The 22,977-nt window shown below is 43.4% G+C and overlaps 1 protein-coding gene and 1 long non-coding RNA gene across 2 annotated transcripts in view; one reads left to right on the top strand and one right to left on the bottom strand.

Moving 5' to 3' along the window:
• The window catches only part of SLC5A9 (solute carrier family 5 member 9), a 55,808-nt gene that overhangs the window by 18,909 nt on the left and 13,922 nt on the right, over nt 1–22,977 (top strand). The window contains exons 5-12 of the mRNA XM_053313651.1: nt 5,786–5,950; nt 7,078–7,183; nt 9,249–9,329; nt 11,378–11,583; nt 12,389–12,524; nt 14,042–14,192; nt 16,775–16,943; nt 18,511–18,726. Of these exons, the coding sequence (XP_053169626.1) occupies nt 5,786–5,950; nt 7,078–7,183; nt 9,249–9,329; nt 11,378–11,583; nt 12,389–12,524; nt 14,042–14,192; nt 16,775–16,943; nt 18,511–18,726 (1,230 nt within the window). The remainder of the gene's footprint in view (nt 1–5,785; nt 5,951–7,077; nt 7,184–9,248; nt 9,330–11,377; nt 11,584–12,388; nt 12,525–14,041; nt 14,193–16,774; nt 16,944–18,510; nt 18,727–22,977) is intronic.
• Nucleotides 18,340–22,977, bottom strand: part of LOC128353007 (uncharacterized) — a 96,077-nt gene continuing 91,439 nt past the window's right edge. The window contains exon 4 of the long non-coding RNA XR_008320778.1: nt 18,340–18,964. This is a non-coding gene — a long non-coding RNA (uncharacterized LOC128353007). The remainder of the gene's footprint in view (nt 18,965–22,977) is intronic.

Here is a 22,977-nt window from a genome sequence, read left to right on the forward strand (position 1 = left end):
AAAAAAAACAAGATTTCTTGAGCTGCTATTTTTAAATGCACATAAAAGGAGTGCATGGATAAATTCAGGTCACAGTATGTTGCCCTATCAGGACTGCAGCCTCTAACCACTACAGGTACTTCTGTAGTAGTCCAAGTTGACTCAAAGGGGCTGACTCTGTACTAACATTTTCTGAAGAAGTATTCCACTCTTTGAGGAGTGGATGTTGCTTGCAGTGACAGTGCTTTACTCACAGTGCAATCCTGCAGAGATCCTGAGGGATGGAAGAACTTCTCTGCTGCCAAAAACTGCAGATCAGGCTTCTCTAAGATGAATGATTCCTCTCAGTGCTTAAGGTCACCTAGTAATAGATCTCCTGGTGCAATAAAGTTCACTGTCGCTAGAATGAGAAAGTGAGACTGGAGTCCAGTACCTGAATGAATAAAAAAGAGGTTTCCAAAAGGCTGCAGGATTGTTCTGAGCCAAAAGCAGTACTGGTCAAATTCAGACTTGCCAGTCCGATGGACTGGCTTGAACTGTACCAATGCAAGCAGTGATGTGTGATATTAAAGCCTAATCTTATGCCTGTCAAGCAGGGTGGAGCTGGCTGACACTGCCTATTTCCCAGGAAATTCTACCCCTTCGTTTTCTATCAACTTTGACTGGCTGATGTGCAGGTGTGTAAAAAAGGCCCAAAGGATGCAACACAAAGCAAATGGAAGTTATTTAAGATCTTATTCCTGCCCTCTAGACTGCTGAAACTGTAGCACATGAGTGTCCCCTAATATGAGGACAGAAGAGAGCTGTTGATACAGGAGGCTGATTGTGAACCAGCAGTGTGGCTTGTGCCAGGTCCCGAAGCTGAACCAAAGACATGAGATAGAATGGGACGCTCTGCCTATTCTACTGCCTCCTTACAGTAATTTACAGAATCTCATTATTACAAGTTGCAATCTAGAGAACAGGCAGTAATTTTAATAGCTTGTTTTATTGTGTTTATTGTATTTACTGTTGTGAACTTCCTAGATCCTTGGAGTCAGGCGCTATATACATTAAATGAAACAAAATAATAATAATAATAATAATAATAAGAATAAGAATAAGAAGAAGAAGAAGAAGAAGAAGTAGTGAGGCACTACCTTGGCGTGGTTGTGGGGCTTGCGTGCTCTGAGGAAGGTGAGAGCTATGCCAGAGGTCCAACCATACTGGACAGGTCTCACCAGAGGAGCCAGACAAAGAGTGCCTCTCCCATCAACAATATGGAGAGATGTAACCTTAATAAATCTATACCGGATCGGTCGTCACCCGGGTCAACAAGGACCGCACCAGGTGCTGGAGTCCCTGGACATCTGGTGGCAAGTGGGCAACAGGACTCAGGATCTTCAGTTGAGCAACCAGGGCTGAAGACAGCAAAGTTACTGGAAGAAACGTCGCTTAACCGAAAAAAAAATATACGAAAATGCCAACAAGGAAATAATGATCTGCTATTACTCGTCTAGTCCAACTAGAAGAGGTTATTTAAAAAGAATGTACCAAATTTGGAAAGAGAAGCATCCAGATACAGAAATAACAGTACAAAGGCTAGCAGACCAGAGAAGATTCATAATAAGAAATCAAGTATTCACAGGAGTTGAGCTGGAAGAACTGCAAAGAGCAACACAGGCTCAAGACATGGAAGAAGAATTATCACCAATTGAAGCAGTTGCTCAGGCGCAGGTGGAGGAAGTGTTGGAAATAGAGGATGCCACTGTTGCTGAACTGTTTCAAAATCAAAACCAGGCAACCTCCCCTTTGCCTTCACCTCAAAAACCCGAATGCCGTTTAATAGAAAAGCAACAAGAACTAAAGCAAAAAATAACTGAGCACATGGACCAAACAACCACCAGGATTCGACTTCCAGCTCTAAAAACAGTTGCCAGAAAACAACTCGCTCAGGCATTAAAAGATGTCAGTGCTGCACTTGCAGAAATAACAACCAATAACTTGCAAGAAACAAATCAACTAATGTACAGTGCAGCAACAATAACAACACAAGAGCTTGGATATAAGGTCAGTGGACCTGTAAAAAAAGACAGTAGTACATCACGTAAATGGAAGATTAGATTAGAAAATAAAATCTCCAGGCTTAGATCAGATGCTAGTAATTTGAAAGATATGAAAGACAAGAAGCTGAAGAATGAAAACACCAAACAGTATCTGATCCAAAAATACCATCTAGATTCAAGGAAAATTAGAGAAGTCCTGGAAATAATAAAGCAGCAAATAACAGTAGTGTCAAACAAGATTAGCAGATACGAAGCCAGAATTACACAACACAGGCAGAATCTCCAATTCCAGTCGAATCAGAGACGTTTCTACCAAAGCATAGAAGGAGAAACTGCATGAAAGATAGAAACACCAAATAAAATAGAAATAGTGCAATTCTGGGGAAAATTATGGGACAATCCAATAGATTATAATAAAAAAGCAGGTTGAGTGAAACAGGTTGAAAAATGTAACCAACAAATGCAAAATCTAACAATAACACCAGAATTAATAAGTGAAAGAGCAAAGAAAATTAAAAATTGGACTGCACCAGGCGACAATGAACTGCATGGCTTTTGGCTTAAACACCTAACAAACTTTCATAAACAACTATCAAAACAGTTCAATCACATTTTGCAAGGAGGTGATATTGAACAATGGCTAACAACTGGGAAAACTAATCTCATAATGAAAGACCCAGCAAAAGGTGCGGTTCCAAGTAATTATAGACCGATAACCTGCCTGCCAACCATGTTCAAATTATTAACTGGAATAATAGCAGCTGAAGTAATGCAACACTTATTAATTAACAAACAGCTTCCAGTTGAACAGAAAGGAAATTGCCCGAACACCAGAGGCACAAAAGACCAGCTGCTGATTGACAAAATGATTTTTAAAAACTGCAAGAGAAGAAAAACATATCTAAGTGTTGCATGTATTGACTACAAGAAAGCCTTCGACTCATTGCCTCACACATGGATACTAAAATGTTTAGAAACAACTGGTGTCAGCAAAAACATTCAGATATTTATTTTTAAAAAGCAATGAGCATGTGGAGTACACAGTTAACAATCAATGGCGAGACACTTGGACAGGTTAGCATTAGAAGAGGCATTTTCCAAGGGGACTCACTATCCCCTCTGTTGTTTGTAATCGCCATGACTCCACTTTCACAAATACTAAACAAAACAGGCCTCGGATACCAAACATCTAAAACATCTAGTAAAATAAACCATCTACTGTACATGGACGATCTGAAGTTTTATGGTAAGTCCCAGTCCAAAATCGAATCACTGCTAAACACTGTCCGTATATTCAGTAGTGATATAGCAGTGGAGTTTGGACTAGACAAGTGAGCTGCATTAATAATTAACAGAGGAAAATTAACAAAAACAGAAGGAATAGAACTGCCCAATGGAAGCAAGATGAAGAACCTGGAAGAGAAAGAACATTACAAATACTTGGGCATTCTCCAGGCTGATAACATCGCACACGCTGAAGTTAAAAGAAAAATTGGAAGTGAATACTTCAGGAGAGTTAGAAAAATCCTCAAGTCCAAACTCAGTGGTGGGAACATCATACACGCCATAAACACCTGGGCTATACCTATTATCAGATAGAATGCAGGAATAATAGACTGGACCCAGGCAGAGCTAGAGACGCTAGATCGTAAGACCAGGAAAATAATGACCATCAATCATGCTCTGCACCCCCGCAGTGATGTAGATAGGCTATACCTCCCTTGCAGCTCAGGTGGAAGAGGAATGCTGCAAGTCCATCAAACAGTAGAGGAGGACAAAAGAGGGCTTGAAGAATATATCAAGGACAGTGAAGAAGATGCACTTAAAATGGTCAAGAACGAGAAACTTTTTTGGGGGGTGTCAATATTTGCACAATATAAGTGGAAAATCAGACATCACCAAGACCTGGCAATGGCTTAAGAATGGCAACTTGAAGAAAGAAACAGAGGGTTTAATACTGGCTGCACAAGAACAGGCACTAAGAACAAATGCAATAAGAGCAAAAGTCAAAAAGTCAACAACAAACAGCAAGTGCCGCCTTTGTAAAGAAGCAGATGAAACAGTGGACCACTTAATCAGCTGTTGTAAAAAGATCACACAGACTGACTACAAACAAAGGCATGACGAAGTAGCAGGGATGATACACTGGAACATCTCCAAAAATTCAAGCTATCTGTAGCCAAAAATTGGTGGGACTATAACATTGAAAAAGTGGTAGAAAATGAAGATACAAAAATATTATGGGACTTCCGACTACAAACAGACAAACATCTGCCACACAATACACCAGATATAACTGTAGCCAAGAAGAAAGAAAAACAAGTTAAAATAATTGTCATAGCAATACCAGGGGATAGAAGAATAGAAGAAAAAGAAATAGAAAAAAATCACAAAATACAAAGATCTACAAACTGAAATTGAAAGGCTGTGGCAGAAAAAGACCAAAATAATCCCAGTGGTAATTGGTGCCCTAGGTGCAATTTCAAAACAACTTGAAGAGCACCTGAACACCATAGGGGCCACAGAAATCACCATTGGCCAATTACAAAAAGCAACTTTACTGGGAACAGCCTATATTCTGTGACAATATCTATAATAACAGCAACAACATTGATAATAAAATTCTGGCATCCCAGGTCCTTGGGAAGGACTCGATGTCTGGATAAAACAAAGCAGTCAATAACACCTGTCTGACTGTGTAAATAAATAAATAATTTGATAATAAATAAAATAAATAATCAAATCATTTGACAGGCCCATATAAACCGACTATTGGTGTTTTGTCATCAGTTTTATTTGGAAGTTATCTAAAGTTTTTTATTCTCAGCAACTAACTTCTACTTCGACGACAATGAATATTTATATACCACTTTTCAACAAAAGTTCCCAAAGCAGTTTACACAGAGTAATAGAAATAAATAAATAAAGATTGATCCTGTCCCCAAAGGACTCACAATCCAAAAAGAAACATAAGATAAACACCAGCAACAGCCACTGGAGGGATGTTGTGCTGGGGTTGGATAGGACCAGTTGCTCTCCCCCTGCTCAATAAAGAAAATCATCACTTTTAAAAGGTTCCTCTTTGCTCAGGTAGCAGGGAATAACGTCTAGCAAGCCTAAGGTTTTTGTGACCCAGTGATTCACTCTTCACCGTTTGAAAAGCATTGATCTAGAATGGTAACAAGTACTTTTATCCCATAGATACTGCTTCACCACATCACACTCAAGAAGCTACCTACAGCTACTTCTTTTTTTCATGTGTTAACCATCAGCCATGCATGCTATTATGAACTGAGGCTTGAAATAATAACATCCGTGAGTGTAGTACTAGATACTTCAAAACGGGGGTTAAAAACAAAAGATCAACAGGGGGGAAAGGAGCATATTTTATGCAAGTGAACAAAATGAATAATTTCAACTTATCTCAAGCATGTACAGCCTAAAGCTGCCCCCCCCCCCGCTACATTGAATCCTGCAAGCCATGGGAACTTACTGTGGGTTGATGCACTCTGCATGTCTGGATTCATTGTGTGAATTCACAATGCCCTAATCTGCCCTAAGTTCTTTGATTGCCCATAATAAGAAGCTTCTTTTCCTCTAGCAACCATTTGGTCCTAGCCAAGCAGGACATGCCATCCAGTTCTATAGAAATTATGCTGTTTTACCCTCAGAGTTTTGCATTTCCCATTACATGCATAGAACTAAGTGTATAACATCTATGTACATTTTGTCTCCTTCCCCTGCCCCCGCTCCCCAACTAGGCTACCTGGGCATTGCTGGTCCTTGGCTGGGTCTTTGTCCCAGTTTACATCTCTTCAGGTGTAATCACCATGCCAGAATACCTGAGGAAAAGATTTGGAGGACAAAGGATTCAAATCTACCTATCTGTATTGTCTCTCATTCTGTATATATTCACCAAGATATCAGTATGTATCCTGTGGGGATATATTCATGACTTCTAGTTCAGAGCTTTTTCATAGTGTTGTGAGGCAGACGGTTCAGGGGGTAAGATAGCATGGGAAGCTCCAAGCATTCTCAGGAGCATCCATCTTCATGTAGTTGTATCCAGCTGTTTTGATCACCTGCTCAGAGCTGTCTGAGTTCTGACCCCTTTTCACTTAGAACTGTCCACCATTCTCAATGAACTATTTTGACATGCTATATCGATACCTCCACTGTACATTGTACAACCCCCACTTCTAGCTTATTTCAACATACACATAACTGAATGTTAGGGGTGTGCACAGAACCGGGAAGCCCTGTTCAGTTTGAATAGAACCGGATGTCGAGCTGGGCCCCAGATCGGCTTGAGGCCGAACCGGATCAGGCCCTGATTGAAGCGGGGGTTTTCTCCACTAGAAGTGGGATTTTTAAAAAAACAAAAACTTACCACTCAGTCTGGTGGTCTCTGGGGGGTGCTGTCATGACTGTGGGAGGGTCTCCAATTGCCCCCACTCTCCCACCGGCCTCCCCATTTTTAGAGCCAGTTCAGCCCATTTACAGGCCTTTCTGGCCCTCTGCCTGCTTGCAACAGCCATTTTGAAGGCCACCACATGTGTGCACTGGCCATTTTGCATGCCCGGGTCACAACCCCTCTGGAAGCTGCTGGTCCAGGCAGCAAGTTTAAAAAAAGACCCCCCCGCCCATTTCTAGAACCCTCTAGCCGGCCTGGGGAGAGGTTCAGCTCGAAGTTGAGCCGAACCCAACCGGGCCCTGTTTGGCTTGAGGGCAAGCGATCAAACAGGCCCGGTTCAATGGTGAACCAGCTCAACCCTGAGCTGGTTTGCACATCCCTACTGTACGCTCTAGCATTTCTGGTGTCTAAGACTACCCTCAGTTTCGAAAGCAAATTGCCATGGAGTTGGCCGCTGTCTGAGAAAAGAAAAAGTCTAAAGCTACCTTGGGCTCATGGAATTAGTTGCATGGTTTTTTTTGTACCCACTTGAACATTTTAAATAATCTTCCCAAACATTATGTTTATGGTAGAGGAACAACAAATGAGGGTCACTAACAGTAGCATTGCATATTAACCCTGTTTTTGGTTTTGTTTCAGACAGATATTTTCTCTGGTGCACTTTTTATCCAGGTTTCTCTGGGTTGGAACCTTTACCTCTCTACAGTGCTCTTATTAGCAGTGACAGCCATCTATACAATAGCTGGTAACTATTTTGTATAATATTATGCTAATTTGGAGTATGGAAAGCAGGGAGATTCCTTTACAGAACCAAAGAAGTTAGAGGTCTGGCCTCCTGGGTAATCATGAACGTAAGTACCCTTATTCAGATATTTTGGCTATTGTCATGGCTCAGACTTCTGACTCAGAAGAGTCAGAGCAGGAACGGGAGGATTCGCCTGCTAGTGAGGTCTCAGAGGCACAGCAACAGGACTTGGCAGGGAGCCCAGACTCTGGAGCTGAGGATTCGCAACAGCTGCCAGACATGATTTCTGATGGGAAGGAGCCTGGGATTTCACCTGTCTTGAGAAGACGGCTCAAGAGGGAGGCTCAGTGGAAGTCACGCAGGCGCAGGAGATCACTAGAGAGGAAGCCGAAGTGTTGACTCAGGGAAGCCTGATTGGCTGCTGGTTCTCTTGAGCAGTGGTGTATTGGGGGGAAACTGCACCCAGGGCAAGCTCTGGCCCTGAAATGGCGCCCCCCCCGCCCCCGGCCCCCACATACTTGTGCCAGCGCGGCAGCGCCCCAGGTGACAGATCGCCGGCGGCGCGGTGATTCGGCGGCAGCGGGCAGTGGCGGGTCACCCGCCGAGTGTGGCGGCGGTGGCGGCAATTCGGCGGTGGCGGCGATTGGCTGTAGCGGCCCGAGCGGCGCCTACGCAGTTGGGAAACAACGCTGGGCCAGGCGGCAGGCCTCGGCGTCGCTCTGCCTGTACTCCTCGGTGGGTGATCCTCCGCCACTCGGGCCACTACAGCCAATCGCCACCAGCCACCGCCGCATTCGGCGGGCGATCCGCCGCCGCTGCCGCCCGCCGCTGCCAAATCACTGCCGCACGCCCACCGCCACACTCGGCAGGCGATCCAGGGTGGGTGGGGGATGCCACTTTTTGGTGCCCCCCCACGTGACCCGCCAGGGTGGCGTCCAGGGCACGTGCCCTGCCTGTCCCCCTATTGTTACGCCCCTGCTCTTGAGCCATATATATTTGGTAGTCCTCAATTGCTCAGGTGCTGTTCGCAATGTTTGCTGGCTGCAGACAGTGTGCCGTTGAATTCCCAAACTTTGTCTGAGTTCCAGTTTGCCTTGTTTGTGCTTCCTGCTTTGTTCTGTTAATTCCTTGCTTCTGTTGTCCTTTGCTATTTTCATTCCTTTGTTCTGTGTTTTCTTTCACTTATTACTCAGTTATTGTTAGAGGGGGGTACCTAGTGCATTTCGGGGGATTTAATTTATTTACTGTTTTTCTTTGTGAGCCTTTTATTTTTCACTGGTGCAGTCCCACTGCCGCTTTCTGTTAACTCACTGGGGAGTGCTGAAGGAGGTTGTAAATCCTGTTGGGTTAGCCGAGCTAACAGATTTACGACAGCTATTCACACTTTCAATCCAACCCAGGCTAGGGCAGCCCAGCCAGGATTGCTTGTGATCTCAGTGCTTCTGCCCCCACTAGCCTGACTTTTAACCCCAGCCCTTAACCAGCGTTAGAGGATGCAAGCATGCCCTCAATCCCAGGTTCGGAATTGTGTGTGTGATTGGGCTGCATGCATCCTGAGTCCACACACGGTCGCGGGCCTAGAGCACCCAACTCATGGGGGAATCTGCCAATGCACCACGCTCATAGTGTATGACGCTCATCTTCCCAGCCTCCAGTGATCTGTGCTACCAGGAGCAGCACAGATCATGTGGGCAAATGATGGTGCACTGAAGAGGAGCTCCTTGTTTATCTGGGGGAAGGTAGGTTCAACCCTGCCTCCCTCATCGCCCGCCCTCCCTGCCACTCTTATGGTCACGAGAATGGCCTTATTATGTTGTACAAGCATACAGACGTCTGTACACTTGTCCATGTTTTTGTGTGAATGACTGTACCTCAGGGACATATTTTAAGAAGTCACAGTTACCTTCAGAGGGAACAGGAGGAGAGATTGACAAAAATAATCCCTCTCTTATAGAATGAGAGGTATTGACAACGTTACCAACACCAGAGCACCATTCATCTGGATGTTGGCTACTGAATTTCAGGACAGAGTGAGGGATCATTGACAACTGTATTCTTTCTTCAGGTGGTTTAACTGCTGTGATATACACAGATGCCCTGCAGACTGTGATCATGGTGCTTGGAGCTTTGGTTCTCATGTTTATAGGTAAGAGGAAGAAATCATTGTATGGCTTCCCCCTTTAGCTGATAGAATCATCCAACTCGAAGAAGGGACTTGAAAAGGTATCTGCAGAGGGAAGAATGACCACATCGAACTGTAACTGACCAATGTAAGGAGGGAAATTGACCCTGCCCCATCGCAGAGGCTTAAAGTGGAAAACAATGAAGGTATTCACATGTGCGTGCAAAATCGGGCTAAGGAAGCCATGTCTGGTTTTGCATGTGCATGTGTACCTCTGGGATCGGGCCCAGTCCTGATGGCACCATGGTGGCAAACCCACCGACAGAGCTTCCCTCTAAAACACGTTTAGGAGACTAAGCGCTCTCCTAACCCCATTTGTTCAATCGTCTGCCAACCGTGGTTGCTTGCAGTCACAGCTGGCCAACTGTGGCGCTCTTGGCCTGCTCCAGGGAGGGGGGATCCCCATAATGCACTTCACACTCACACAGAGAATCATGGGAGCCTGGGAGGGTATGGCGCTGCAGAGTGAAGAGTCCGGCATCCCAGCCCTCGGACCAACCAGAGGCAGCTGATAATTGTCTGGGTGGGCAATCCACTTGCCCAAAGGGAAGGACCTGCTCATCTGTGGGGAGGTAAGCTTTTTGAGGTGTCCTCCCTGCTAACCCTCTTGCCCTTTCCCACTGGTCATGAGAAAGGGCTCAGTGTGCTACATATGAATAATAAAATCCTGCATGTTCTCACAAACAGTCCAAACAAGAAACTCTTACAGTGCTTCTCAAAAAGTAGGGAGTTCCTTAAGTTAAAATTACTCACAGAGAGCAAGAAAACCAATATGATCAACACCAAAATTGCCTTTAGATTAGACAATAAAACTAGGAAGCTCTAACAAGATGATGTCGCAAGATGAGATACACTTCATAGAAGATTTTCAGGGAGAGTGGGATTTCCTGAAAGTGAATCTGGTGAGTGGATTAACTCCCTTAAGTTTCTTTTTTAGATTGTGAGCCCTTTGGGGACAGGCAACCACCTTTGGGACAGGAAGCCCCTGCTCACTGAGCAAAGAGGCACCTTTTAAAGTGGCAACTCTCTTATATTTAGTAAGGGGGGAGCAACTGGCCCAATTCACCCCCAGCACAGCATCCCAGCAGTGCCTGTTGCTGGTACCTTATAGCACTTACATTTATATACCGCTCTATAGCCGGAGCTCTCTAAGCGGTTTACAATGATTTAGCATATTGCCCCCCAACATTCTGGGTACTCATTTTACCGACCTCGGAAGGATGGAAGGCTGAGTCAACCTTGAGCCCCTGGTCAGGATCGAACTTGTAACCTTCTGGTTACAGGGCGGCAGTTTTACCACTGCGCCACCAGGGGCTCCTTATGTTTCTTTCTTTTAGACTGCAAGTCCTTTTGAGACAAGGAGCCATCTTATTTATTAGGGATTTATTTTGCTGTTTAGGCCATTTTGAGAACTTTTGTTGATAAGCAGTATATAAATATTTATAGTAGTAGTAGTAGTAGAAGTATACAGTTGAGCACTTATCATAAGTTGATATGGATGATAAGGAGCACTTATATTCAACAAAGCATGTTGAATATCTTTGAATGACTAAGGCGACCTAGTATGAGCTGAATTAGAAGCTAGTATAGTAGAAATTACTAATTTCAACATATATATAGCACAATAGATATCACAGAGAGAAGTGCCATATTGTCTCCTTTCCACAAGAATGCAACTGCAAGTGGTTGTATCAAAATGGTCCCTCAGAGCCATCATTTTCTATATGAAAATTAAAGCAGCATTTGAAAGACAAGAGTGGGAGAATTCAACTGCTTATTACCTCTCCCAGAATTTTGTGCAGATTGCAGCACACAAGGCCATGCACCCAACCTATAATTCTTTGACTATATGCTGACTGGGTTCCTCATTCATCTTTTCACTGACATCTCCACAAATATAGGGGAGAGATACAAGAAGAAAGAAGCCTGGATGGCGGGGGGTGGGGGGAGAAAAAGACTACGGAGGTGAATGAATGAAATGGGGTTGTTAACTGTGGGCTCTCTCTGTTCAGGTTTTGAGAAAGTTGGGTGGTATGAAGGACTGCAAGAAAAGTACAGGACTGCAATTCCGAGTGTCATTGTCCCGAACACTACCTGTCATTTGCCACGCCAAGATGCCTTCCACATGCTCAGGGATCCTGTCACTGGGGATATTCCATGGCCTGGGCTTATATTTGGCCTCTCAGTGCTTGCTCTTTGGTGTTGGTGCACAGACCAGGTAATGTTTTTTCTCACACTTGTTTTTCTTGCAAAGTGTTAGTTGCATCATTTTCTTCCACAGTTGGGGTTTAAGAATGGTTCTTATGGAGTAATATGCATGGAAAATATTCCACGGGTTGAACAGAGAACCCATTGGGATTTTCAGTAAAGATCTGTGAGCAGAATATGAGATCTTCCTTCCCTTGTATTTAAAACACGTATGCGTCATTTGTACTATCCAAATTTTAAGCACACATTAGATAAAGGAATTCAGTGGCAGACTTCAAGCATACTGTTAGGAAAAGGCAATGAAGTGCAAAATTGAACAATTTTTGTCCTCAGTGTCCAGCGCAGTAACCCTAACTCTGCTCTGTGATGTGAGGCAGTAAAAAGAACAGAAGCCATTTCTTTAGCATTAATTGGATACCACATTTAAAGCTCACAAATGATTATATAAAGCTATATCTTAAACATATAAAATGTATTTTATATTTAACCCCCTACTAAATTAAAAGCATAAGTTTTAACTATCTAATTTTGCTAAGATATCTTACATGCCTTATTTTGACATTTACGTTTCACATAGATGTTAGGCAGATAACTTCTCTTAATTTTACAGAGCTTATCTCTTAAATAATTCTGGGAATTCTACACACACATTTTATCTGACCTTCACTATTCAGGGGATGCCATTTTTTCAGTAATTCAGTGGAAATTGCTTCAACCATTATGATTCCAAACTTCTGTTACAAAGAAAATGTGAAATAACGCCTCTGTCCAAAGTGTCCTTGTAACTGGGTCTCCTTTTTTGTACTGTACTTCAGGTAATAGTGCAAAGGTCTCTCTCTGCCAAGAGCCTCTCTCATGCGAAAGGTGGATCAGTGCTGGGTGGCTATTTGAAAATCTTCCCAATGTTTTTCATTGTTATGCCGGGCATGATCAGCAGAGCTCTATTCCCAGGTAAGCTGTCACTAGTTGCAGTAAAATTATGAGAGGCTACAGGTGACTATTTGTCTTGTTGTGGCCAGTTGAATTGAGGCACATTTTTCTATATCCCCATAACCAGTTGGAAATGTGGACTACAGGGGGTGTGCTAAAGTGTGAATCCCCTTATGACAGGATATTACAGATGGCCTGGCGTCTGTAGCATCTGGCTGTGGAATGAGGCAAAGTTTATCACATCCTCTCTATCCCACATTTGCAATTTATTATGGGGATGTAGAAAACTTTGCATCATCTGATATCTGTATACTACAGGTATGCATATGTCCTTGTGATTCCATGTGCCTTGCAGTAAGTGTACAAGTGGGCACCATAGGATAAGCAACCATCTGAAAGGTAAAGTGTGCCGTCGAGTCAGTGTTGATGCCTGGTGAACACAGAGCCCTGTGGTTTGCCCTTGCCTCAGGGGCGTAACTATAATAGAGCAAGGGGAGACAGTTGTCTGGGGGCCCACTGCCTTGGGGGCCCCTCCAGAGGCAGGTCACATGACTGACTGCCCCAGCCACGCACGTACCCGCCCAGGCAAGTTGTATTCATCCTCCGAAACTGATGTAAGTGTTAAGACCTGGAGCTACCAGAACAGCATGTCTTTTCTCTAGTACCATTAAATGACTTGCATCGTCCACAATTTACAAAACCTTTAAAAAAATACTTTAGGATGATGTGCTATTGTGGCACATAGGTTTGTATGTATATGTGTGTGTGTGTGTGTGTGTGTGTGTGTGTATCTATCTATCTATCTATCTATCTATCTATCTATCTATCTATCTATCTATCTATCTATAAAAAACTATGCTTTTTGTTACCACTATTCAGCCTCATTTAAGATTTCTTTACTTCATGAGCTGAGCTTCAGTAGAGGGGGGACCATTTTAAAATCTTGTCTGGGCCCACTCCAACCTTGCTAAATCCCTGCATTGCCTCCTCCCATGCAGTATGAGATGATGACTTTCAGCATCTTCCTATATCACTGCTGCCCAATATAGATGTTTCCCATAGTTTGGGAAACATACCAATGGGGATTTGAACCGGCAACCTCTGGCTTGCTAGTTAAGTCATTTTCCTGCTGTGCCATTAGGTGGCTTAAGCAACCACCTGTAGCTGCCCTTTATATGTGGGAATAGAAGTGTCATCAAAAGCTCATAACATTTGAAGTGGGCAGTCTATGGTTGGGTCCCAAACACTGCCTGAAGACACTTCTCCTTTGGACCATAAACAAACACAACAAATAGTTTCCTCTGTATTTACTATATTCAAACTTGCATTTATTTATTTTCCTGCTGCAGATGACGTAGGATGTGTAGACCCAGAAGTCTGTAAGAAAGTCTGCGGGGCTAAAGTGGGTTGCTCCAACATTGCCTACCCTAAACTGGTAATGGAGCTTATGCCTGTAGGTGAGAGAGTTTCACTTTGAGATTGAATTGGTCTGGTTCACTGATCAAAGTTGACAATAACTAGCCTTATTGGTTTCTTAGGACTCCGTGGTCTGATGATTGCTGTGATCATGGCAGCCTTGATGAGCTCTCTGACTTCTATCTTCAACAGCAGCAGCACACTCTTTGCCCTAGATATCTGGCAGCGACTTCGCAAGAAGGCAACTGAACAGGAACTCATGATTGTTGGAAGGTCTTTTTTCTTCTTCATGCCTTTATTCAGTTATCTGAAGCACTGTGAACTAGGGATGTGCGTTTCATTTCGGATACAAAACGTTTTGGGCACAAAACAGGCCATTTCAGCTGTTTTGTAGCCAAAACAAAACACCCAATGCTCAAAACAGAAAATTTTGTAGCCAAAACAAAACGTCCCTGTTTTGGATACAAAACATTTTGTTGTTTTGGCTGTTTTGGAACTCCATTTTGCAATCGCGAAAAGTCTTTCTCCTTCAGTCTCCATTTTGAGTTTTGACATCTGTTTGAATATCCAGCCCTTCCAGCCTGCAGACTGGCCAGCGAAAGCATGGGCTGATCTGCTGGCAATTGCCTCCTTATTCCTTTTAAGCAAATTTAAGGGTAAATTTTACCCTCATTGGCCAGTGGGGCAGTGTGCATTTACCCTCATTGCCCAGTGGAGCAGTGTGCATTTCATTGTTGTTGTTTCACACTGTTGTGTGTAGATCAATTGCATTTCTGGGGGCGGGGGTGGGATGTGGATGTGCATGACCTTTGGAAATCTGCCTGGTTTTTTCCAAAGCTCTGCTATTGTTGATGTGTGATGTTGAGGTTATTTGGGGTGGATTTAGGGCAGAAAGGGGGCTTTGGGGGCAGAAGAGTGGGTCAGGTGGTAGTGCCCCAATGGGTGCCTGCTGCCACCCAGATTAAAAAAGAATTAGGAAAAGGGCTGATTTTTAAAGAATTTCTGAAGTTGACATGTCTTTGGGGCAGATTTTGGGCAGAAAGGGGGCCTGAGGGGCAAAACAGTGGGTTGGGTGGCAGTGCCCCAAGGGGTGCCTGCAACAACCCAGATTCCAAAGGAATAGGCAAACGGCTGATTTCTTAAGAATTGTTAAAGTTTATGTGTCTTTAAGGTTTCCTCCCCTAGGGAATAATGGAGGTTTCAGCAGATCCATAACTCCACCTGGGGAGCACTTGGGTGGCCAGGAGTGAGTGGTGGTGTAGTGCACATAGGGTGCCAACCACCCCCATGGGTTGCTAACCCATGGGGTGCTGGGTTCTGTTGTTTCTGAGGTGTTCTGAGTGTAGATTCTTTGGTAGCATATGAGATTTTCAATGACAAACCATGAATCCACTCTCATATGCTACCAGAGAATATACACTCAAAACATCTCAGAAACAACAGAACCCAGTATCCCATGGGTTAACAACCCATGGGGGTGGTTGGCACCCTATGTGCTCTACACCACCACTCGCTCTGGGCCACCCTGGTGCCCCCCAAGTGCAGTTATGGGGCAGGAATTATGGAGGTCCATCATTCCCTAAGGGGAAGAACTTTACAGATGTGTAAACTCCATTAAATCTTTAAAAATCAGCCCTCTGCCCAATTCCTTTGAATTAATTCTGGCAGCTTCCTTGCCCCCACTGGACACTACCACCCACCCTACTCTGCACTGAGCCACCCTTTCCCCCCCCCCACATGAAGCTATACTTTTGCTGAAACCTCCATTCTTCCCTATGGGAAAAATATTATACTTCAAAAATTCACCAAATATCAGCCCTTTGCCCAATTCCTCTGAAATATGGGTGGTAGTTTCCACCCATTGGGCACTACCACCCCCACCCACTAGTTTTCCCCAGGGCCATTTTTTAAAATCCAAAATGTTTCAGATTCGGATTTTGCAATTTCAAACAAAGAACAAAATTGGGCTGTTTCGGATTGGCTGATTTCGAACAAAGAACAAAATGGGGGTGTTTCAGATTCGGGCCAAAAACAAAACAGAAAAACAAAACAAAATGCAGAACCCTACTGTGAACTTAGAAAAACCCTTAGAAAAACTTAGGTTCACTCCCTGCTTTGTGTACTCAGCTGCACATTATCTGCTAGCTCAGTTAATACTTCTGCAGAGGTTTCATGTATTAGACAGCCTGCATCCCTTATTAATTAAATAAAGCCTACTTGTTCCCCCCTATTGAGTTCCTGCTGGAGTCCACACAATCCATGAATTGTGACAAGACCTTGGAAGTTACAAAAGCCAATGGGAACTAGTGTCATATGAAGCATTGCACTCCTCGGGCAATGCACTCAGCTTCAGATAAGAATTTAAGCAGCCCTGATTGAATAACTTCAGATCTCAATCCAAATCACTGAGCCCAATCCCAAAACAGATTTGGTTAGTCAAATGCACACACCATTGCCTTTGACTGCTGGTGTCTTCTTGTCTCCATACCTGTCTCTGCAGCTTCTGCAGTTGCTGTGTACCGTCACCATCTTGGGGCCTGCACTGCAGCTGTCAAAGTGACCTCTGTACATAAACTTTCCTAGTGGTAGCAGATGCCTCAGATCTCTGGGATGTGAATTGCCCAGCAAAATCTCAGCAATCGCATGTTCACAGCTTTTCTAACAAGAGCCTCCTCTCATCTTCCTTTTGGTCAGTGCAATGTACTCTTTTTCTGAAGAGTGAACACTTGCAGGTTTTCCCCCAAGGCCTTTGTGCAGAGACGATGTTTCCCAACCCCCACCTAGATTCATCCACAACACAAAGAGTTAGATTTTTCAAGTTGTGCAGAAGTAATGTCCTTTGTTCTTTCTCCCAGGGTGTTTGTGCTGATTCTTGTTGCCATCAGCATCCTCTGGATCCCCATCATCCAGACAGCCAACAGCGGCCAGCTCTTTGACTACATCCAGTCAATAACCAGTTACCTAGCGCCACCCATCACTGCACTTTTCATCCTAGCAATCTTCTGCAAGAGGATCAATGAGCCTGTAAGTACAGAATCAATGAGGAGGTTCGTATGAATAATAGCATCTCCCAAATGTCATCGCTTCATAGTTTTTAAGGGAAGACAAGACCATTCATTACGATTATATTGACTGACTTCTCTTGAATGCAACAATGGCGGAATTTAGCCCCATTAGAGTAAAGCATCTCTTTTAAAAGATTCTTAGGACTTTGATGACTGGTTTAACTGTAAGCAGTGATAAGACACAGGAGGGCTGGGGGGTGGGGGGGGGGAGGAAGGAAAGAGGTTCATAAAAAATTACCTTATTTCCCTCCACTGCTTAGAAACCAAGTCTTATTGAGACTATCCCTAGCTTTAATCTTCCAGTCATCACATTTTCTTTTGGTTTGAAACTTTAAGAGAGCAGTGTCTTATGTAATGATGTAGAAGATCTATCCACAGGAATCAAGTCATGTTTTACTCATTTCTTTTTTACAAGCTCAATAAATAAGGCATCTACTTAGAATTTGTATCCTTGTGGCACACCATGCTGCTTCACCCTGAGTCCAGGTGAGCCCCACTTTTCCTCAAACCAGCACAAGTGAGCTTCCATTTGCCTTCCTCCAGGCATCAGGACCCAGATGCCATCGCTCCAATGCATAAGGAGGCTTATTCAAAGCCATTACCAGCCTTGTTTTTGCTTCCTGGGGAATTATAGCTAGGCCTGCTCCAAACCCAGCGCCCTATTGGTGCATGGGAAGCACCAATAAGAATAGGAATGTCGTTTCCAGAAATAGTGGGACAAAAGTTGTCCAACTCACACCAGGGGTTAGAGTCTTCTCTCCTCAAACACATAATGATTCAAGCTAAGGGGACAAGTCATGCTTGCTACCACAAGAGCAGCCCTTCTCTCCTATGAATTAATCTCAGATTTGATCCTGAGTTCATGTTCCACTATTGCAAGTCCAGTCCTGACTTCTCTTTCGGATCTGACAGTTATCTACTCTAACTCCCTTGCACTGAAGCTCCACTATTGCAAGTCCAGTCCTGACTTCTCTTTCGGATCTGACAGTTATCTGCTCTAACTCCCTTGCACTGAAGCTGGATAATCGGTGTACTAATGGATCTGCAGTACCTTTGAAATGTTTCAGTAGCACCATGGGAGCTGCCACATGTGCTTCTGGAACATTCAATGGTCTGCAACCACATTGGATCTTTATATGAAATCTTTACCTGGCTAGAACTGGGGGCAACCATTTCATGTTGTGAGCTATGCAATTGGTCCCACACATTTGGTTATGGGTCTTACAGTAGTGCCATAAACTGATCCCACATAAAAGTGGCTCCTATGATAGTATATAAAATGTACCTGCATCACACCACAGGCAGAGAACTTGAGTGGTTACATACCTACAGGATAAATAAAGTGCTTAATAGAGAAAACCTATGGGGCTAGGTTGAGATTTGTACAGACATTTACCAGTTCTGACACTCTATTTTACAATACAATTTCCATATTGAGACAATCTAGTGAAGACATGTGTAAACAAGTTAATATTCCCAACATTTCTACTCATTTCACCACATCTCTCCCCATGTTCTCTACCCAGGGTGCTTTTTGGGGCTTGATGTTTGGACTAGCAGTTGGTTTCATTCGGATGGTGTTGGAGTTTATCTACAGAGTGCCTGCCTGTGGTGAGGAGGACCAAAGGCCAGCTGTGTTGAAGGACTTGCACTATCTGTATTTTGCCATCATCCTGTGTGTACTCACAGCTGCTGTCATCATCTCTGTTAGCTTCTGCACACCACCAGTCCCAGAGGAAAATGTAAGTGACTTTCCAGGATGAAATCTATTCTTCTTAGAACACTCTCCATTTGCTTCATTTTCCTAGAAGATGTACTTCAGACCTCACTACAACAGCAAACTACCTTGTCCTACAAAGACAATCTTTCTTCAGATCTTGTTGCTTCCCAGGTATTGTGGAGTTAAAAACATTCTTCAGGTTCAGTGAGCAATGGAAATGGAGAGGAGGCTTCCATGCTGTGAGGACACTATAGCAGATCCTATCAAGGAGAGAGACAGACAGTGGGGGAGAAATCATATTACAATGGGCTGCTGAGGGAGAGAATGTAATGGCTCTAATTGAACCCTCTCTCGTATTTCAACAGAGATGGCATCAATCTTGTGAGCTAACAAGATTAATATTATTGGAGCACTGGCATTAAAAAAAAAAAAGAACACTCAATCCCAAAGTGATCTCAATTACACTGAACAACTTAGGTTTGGTAGCATAAAACTTTATTTCTTTTGCTGCATTAGAACAGGCAAAAAAGTTCTCTTTCATCAACTACTTCTAGAGAAGCTCTGAGTATTTTCTCATACAATTAATTTCCCCAAAAGCAGTCCAGTTTATGGATTTTGCTGGACTAACTTTATGATTCATGAAAACAGCTTCATCTCAGTAAACAAAGGGCATCTCTATAAATTGTTTTAGTTAACTATGCCTGAAAATTCCTTCATGGTCACTCTCAAACATGCATACCCAAAACAACACTCATAGAGGCTATTCACATGCACGTGCAAAACTGGGCTAAGGAAGCTCATGTGAATTGGCAGGATCAGGGGCTGTCCCGGGGGCAACACGATGGCAAACCCACCTGTGAAGTCACCCCTCAAAACAGGATTAGGAGAACGAGCACTCTTCTAACCCCATTTTGGCAATCATCTGTCAGCTGTGGCTACTTGCAGCCACAGCTGGAAGATGTGGGGAGGATCCCAGGATCATGCACACATCCCAGGATCATCCGAGGATCATGCACACATGATTAAGTGTACCCACGCCAAGGTGGTTTACGGCCCAAAGTAAATCTGAGACTCCCACCTTGGTGTGGATTCACACAATCATGCTAAAGTTGGTAACTCACATTAAACCTAGATTTGAATGTCAAAGCAATTCACACAATTCTTGCCAGGGCGGGGAGGGTGGCGGAGAAGGCAGGTACAAAACTGGGGCTTGCAGGGGAGGCAGTGCCAGGATCAGGCTCAATCCCAGCACATGAGCAGCCCTACCCATATAGGGCTTCCCTAACTGGGGTAGGGCTGCTCTTGTGCATAGCCTTATTATGTGAACCAGGCCTCCAATTGATCTAGAAAACCTCCCTTGCTGGGCTGAACCAGAGCCAATATTTTACTATGTGAATGCATGTTTTCTAAATAGAGACTTAGTTGATTATCAACAGTTCAGATAATCAAATTGATGTGTTGAGTCTTCATGGAGTGGGACCACAGAAAGCTTGCACGGTGAAAAAAGAATGCTGTACATTGTATCCAGCTTACAACTCAACCCATGTGTAACACACTGCATATCAGCCTTTATGATAGTATAGGAACTAGGACTGGAATTATGTCATGAGTTTAAAATGTGATAAAGTGCACACTTCACGGCCTCACTGCATGGCAGGCTTCCCCAGGCTGTTGAGATAAATGAAATTCTGCTGCATGGCAATTGGAATAGTGAACTGAAAAGCATAATTTAGTTCAGGCCTAATCACTTGCTTCATTCTCTACTTCTGAATGTAAGTAAATGAGAGAAGACATTCAGCTCCACATCTGCCTCCAAAACAAAAGTTTGGAATGTACTCTCAGCTAGTGTAAATTGACACTATTCCATGGAATCCATGGGCTAAGCACCCACAGAGGTTATACACAGATTAATGATGGCAGAATACCTGTTCCTACAGAGCTTTCCCTGATGACCTTGTTCTTGCAAATAGCAAATGGACAGAAGGGGAAGGAGAGATTTGTATCTGGTATCTGAGTAGTACTACTAAATGCACCAAGCTAAATGAATTACAGCCCTAGAACAGCAAGCAGAAGCATTTTCCCCTGCTGTTTTGGACACTTTCCCATCCCTGTGGTGATGGATGCTGTGCCGCAAAACAAATATGCAAAGAATTTGTTCGGCATGCCTCAGAGTTCATATGTCTTCATTGTACACAGCCCATATTGTGTCATGCCGTCCTTGAAAACTCTGCAAAGGAGCTTACAATTAAATTTGAGACTGTGAAGCTGAAATGCAACTGCCAGATGCCAGATGGTATTTTGGAAGAGGAGGATTTATTCTAGTTCTGCTGTGGAAGCAGAGGCAAGAAACTCTTCCAAATCCTCACAAAGTTTCTTTTAAGGATTGTCAGAAGAGAAAGTGAGGAAATGGAGAGTGGTAGAGGAAGTAAAATCACAACATTGTATGTTGATTTGAAAGATCAGGAAGGCCATTAGTTTTGTGCAGTACATTGGTGCAAACTCATTTGCCCATTTCATTTTCATTTCATTTCATTTTTAAAATTTACATCCTGCTCTTCCTCCTTATGCTTATTTTTACCAGCATAAGTAATAACATTTGCCATTGGAATCTATGGCAAATGATTAGCAGTTTTGCTTAACATAAGCAGTTGTCAATAGTAACATGTACAGGCATAGTATATAAGTGGAAAACATTCTGTTTAGGAATGCCAGATGATAATAAGATCATAAGAACTTGTTTTCTTGACATTTTACCCATGATCTTTTGATTTTACCTAGTGTTCTTCTCTAAGATGGTTGGCAGTTGCCTGTTTGGGGATCATAATTTGCCCCTAATCCTGGACCTTTTGACTCTGTCATCTAAAATGTGAAGAAAAGCTGGCTATTGCTTGGTTTGTGTGTTTATAAATATCATGAAATTTTTTAAAAAACAGGCAAAGGAGGGGGACGGGTTGGAGGGTTCCACAGCTGCATTTCTTTTGGGGCTTTAGAACTTCAAAAGAGAGACACGCTCTCTAGATGAAAACCTGGAAACCCTCATTTTCCAGGGATATGTGTCCTGTAGAATAAAGTGCCTGCCATGAGCTCTGACCCTGAATCACTTTCAAATCTAATAAATAGGTACATTTAGAATTACAGCATTAGTCATACTTGCACTTAAAGTGCTTTAAGTGGTTTGTGGCTACTGCTAAAACGTTTAATCCTTATGCACCTCCTCTCCTTTACCCACACAGCTCTTTGTGCTAGGAAGAGGGAGATGTCTCTCAGATCTTTTTGTGTCCTCCAACTTCATTACATTCTAGTTAGATTTAATGAGTAACCAAAAAAAAAAAAAAAAAGTCCTAAAAGGATTCTTCAGGAAAGATGAGGATCATCAAATCAAAGCAATTTAGCACAATGTGACAAGAAAGATTAGCCTAGCCTGATGCTCATCTTGGTTGAAAATAATTTAAATAAAGCTATAAATCTTCTGGAGATTATACAACTTTTTATGTCAGCTGGAAACTGCCTTCTAGATTTTGTGCCTGAAATTCAAAGTATTAAAACTACTGTTCATTTATAAGTGACCTTTTGAGAGTTAACTTCCCAAGTAGAGTAATGGGCTAACAATGTGTGTTATATACAAACAAGATATATCAGGCTTTGAAAAGTAGCTTTGGAAGGGGTAAAATCAGTTGTGGCGGAGGAGAGGGTTTTAACTCATTGAAGCTCTTCTCATGATCGGTGAGAAGAGCTTCTGGTGGGTCTGCAGGGAGAGAAGGCTTAGCCTGCTCTCCCCACAGACGCACAGCCTCCTAGCCCTGGGCAGCCAGATCAGTTGCACACACGACTGCCAGCTCCGTCACGGAGCCGGTGGAGGCTGCGAGGATCAGGGGCCGTGCAGCCCCCAGAAGTTCCAGAATGCCCTGAGCAAGTTCACGGGGCACCGTGGGGAGACCCCCAGGACCGGGAGGCTTGTTTCAGCCTCCCAGCAGGGTTTTTATTTATTTTATTTATTGTTGCATTTATATACTGCCTTTCATTAAAAGACAACCCCAAGGCGGTTTACAAAAGTTAAAACATGCAATAAAAAGGCAATAAAAACATATAAAAAACAGGCATAAAAACAATACAAGTAAAAACACACAGAAGCAGCAGTAAAAACAATTATGTAAAAGCCTGGGTAAAAAGCCAAGTTTTAACAAGCTTTCTAAAAGCCGTGATGGACTCCGAGGAGCGAATGGCCACTGGGAGAGATTTCAGCTGCAGTCACTTTCTTTCTCTCTGCTAGAGC

This window comes from Hemicordylus capensis, chromosome 4, assembly GCF_027244095.1.
Source record: "Hemicordylus capensis ecotype Gifberg chromosome 4, rHemCap1.1.pri, whole genome shotgun sequence".
NCBI lineage: Eukaryota > Metazoa > Chordata > Lepidosauria > Squamata > Cordylidae > Hemicordylus > Hemicordylus capensis.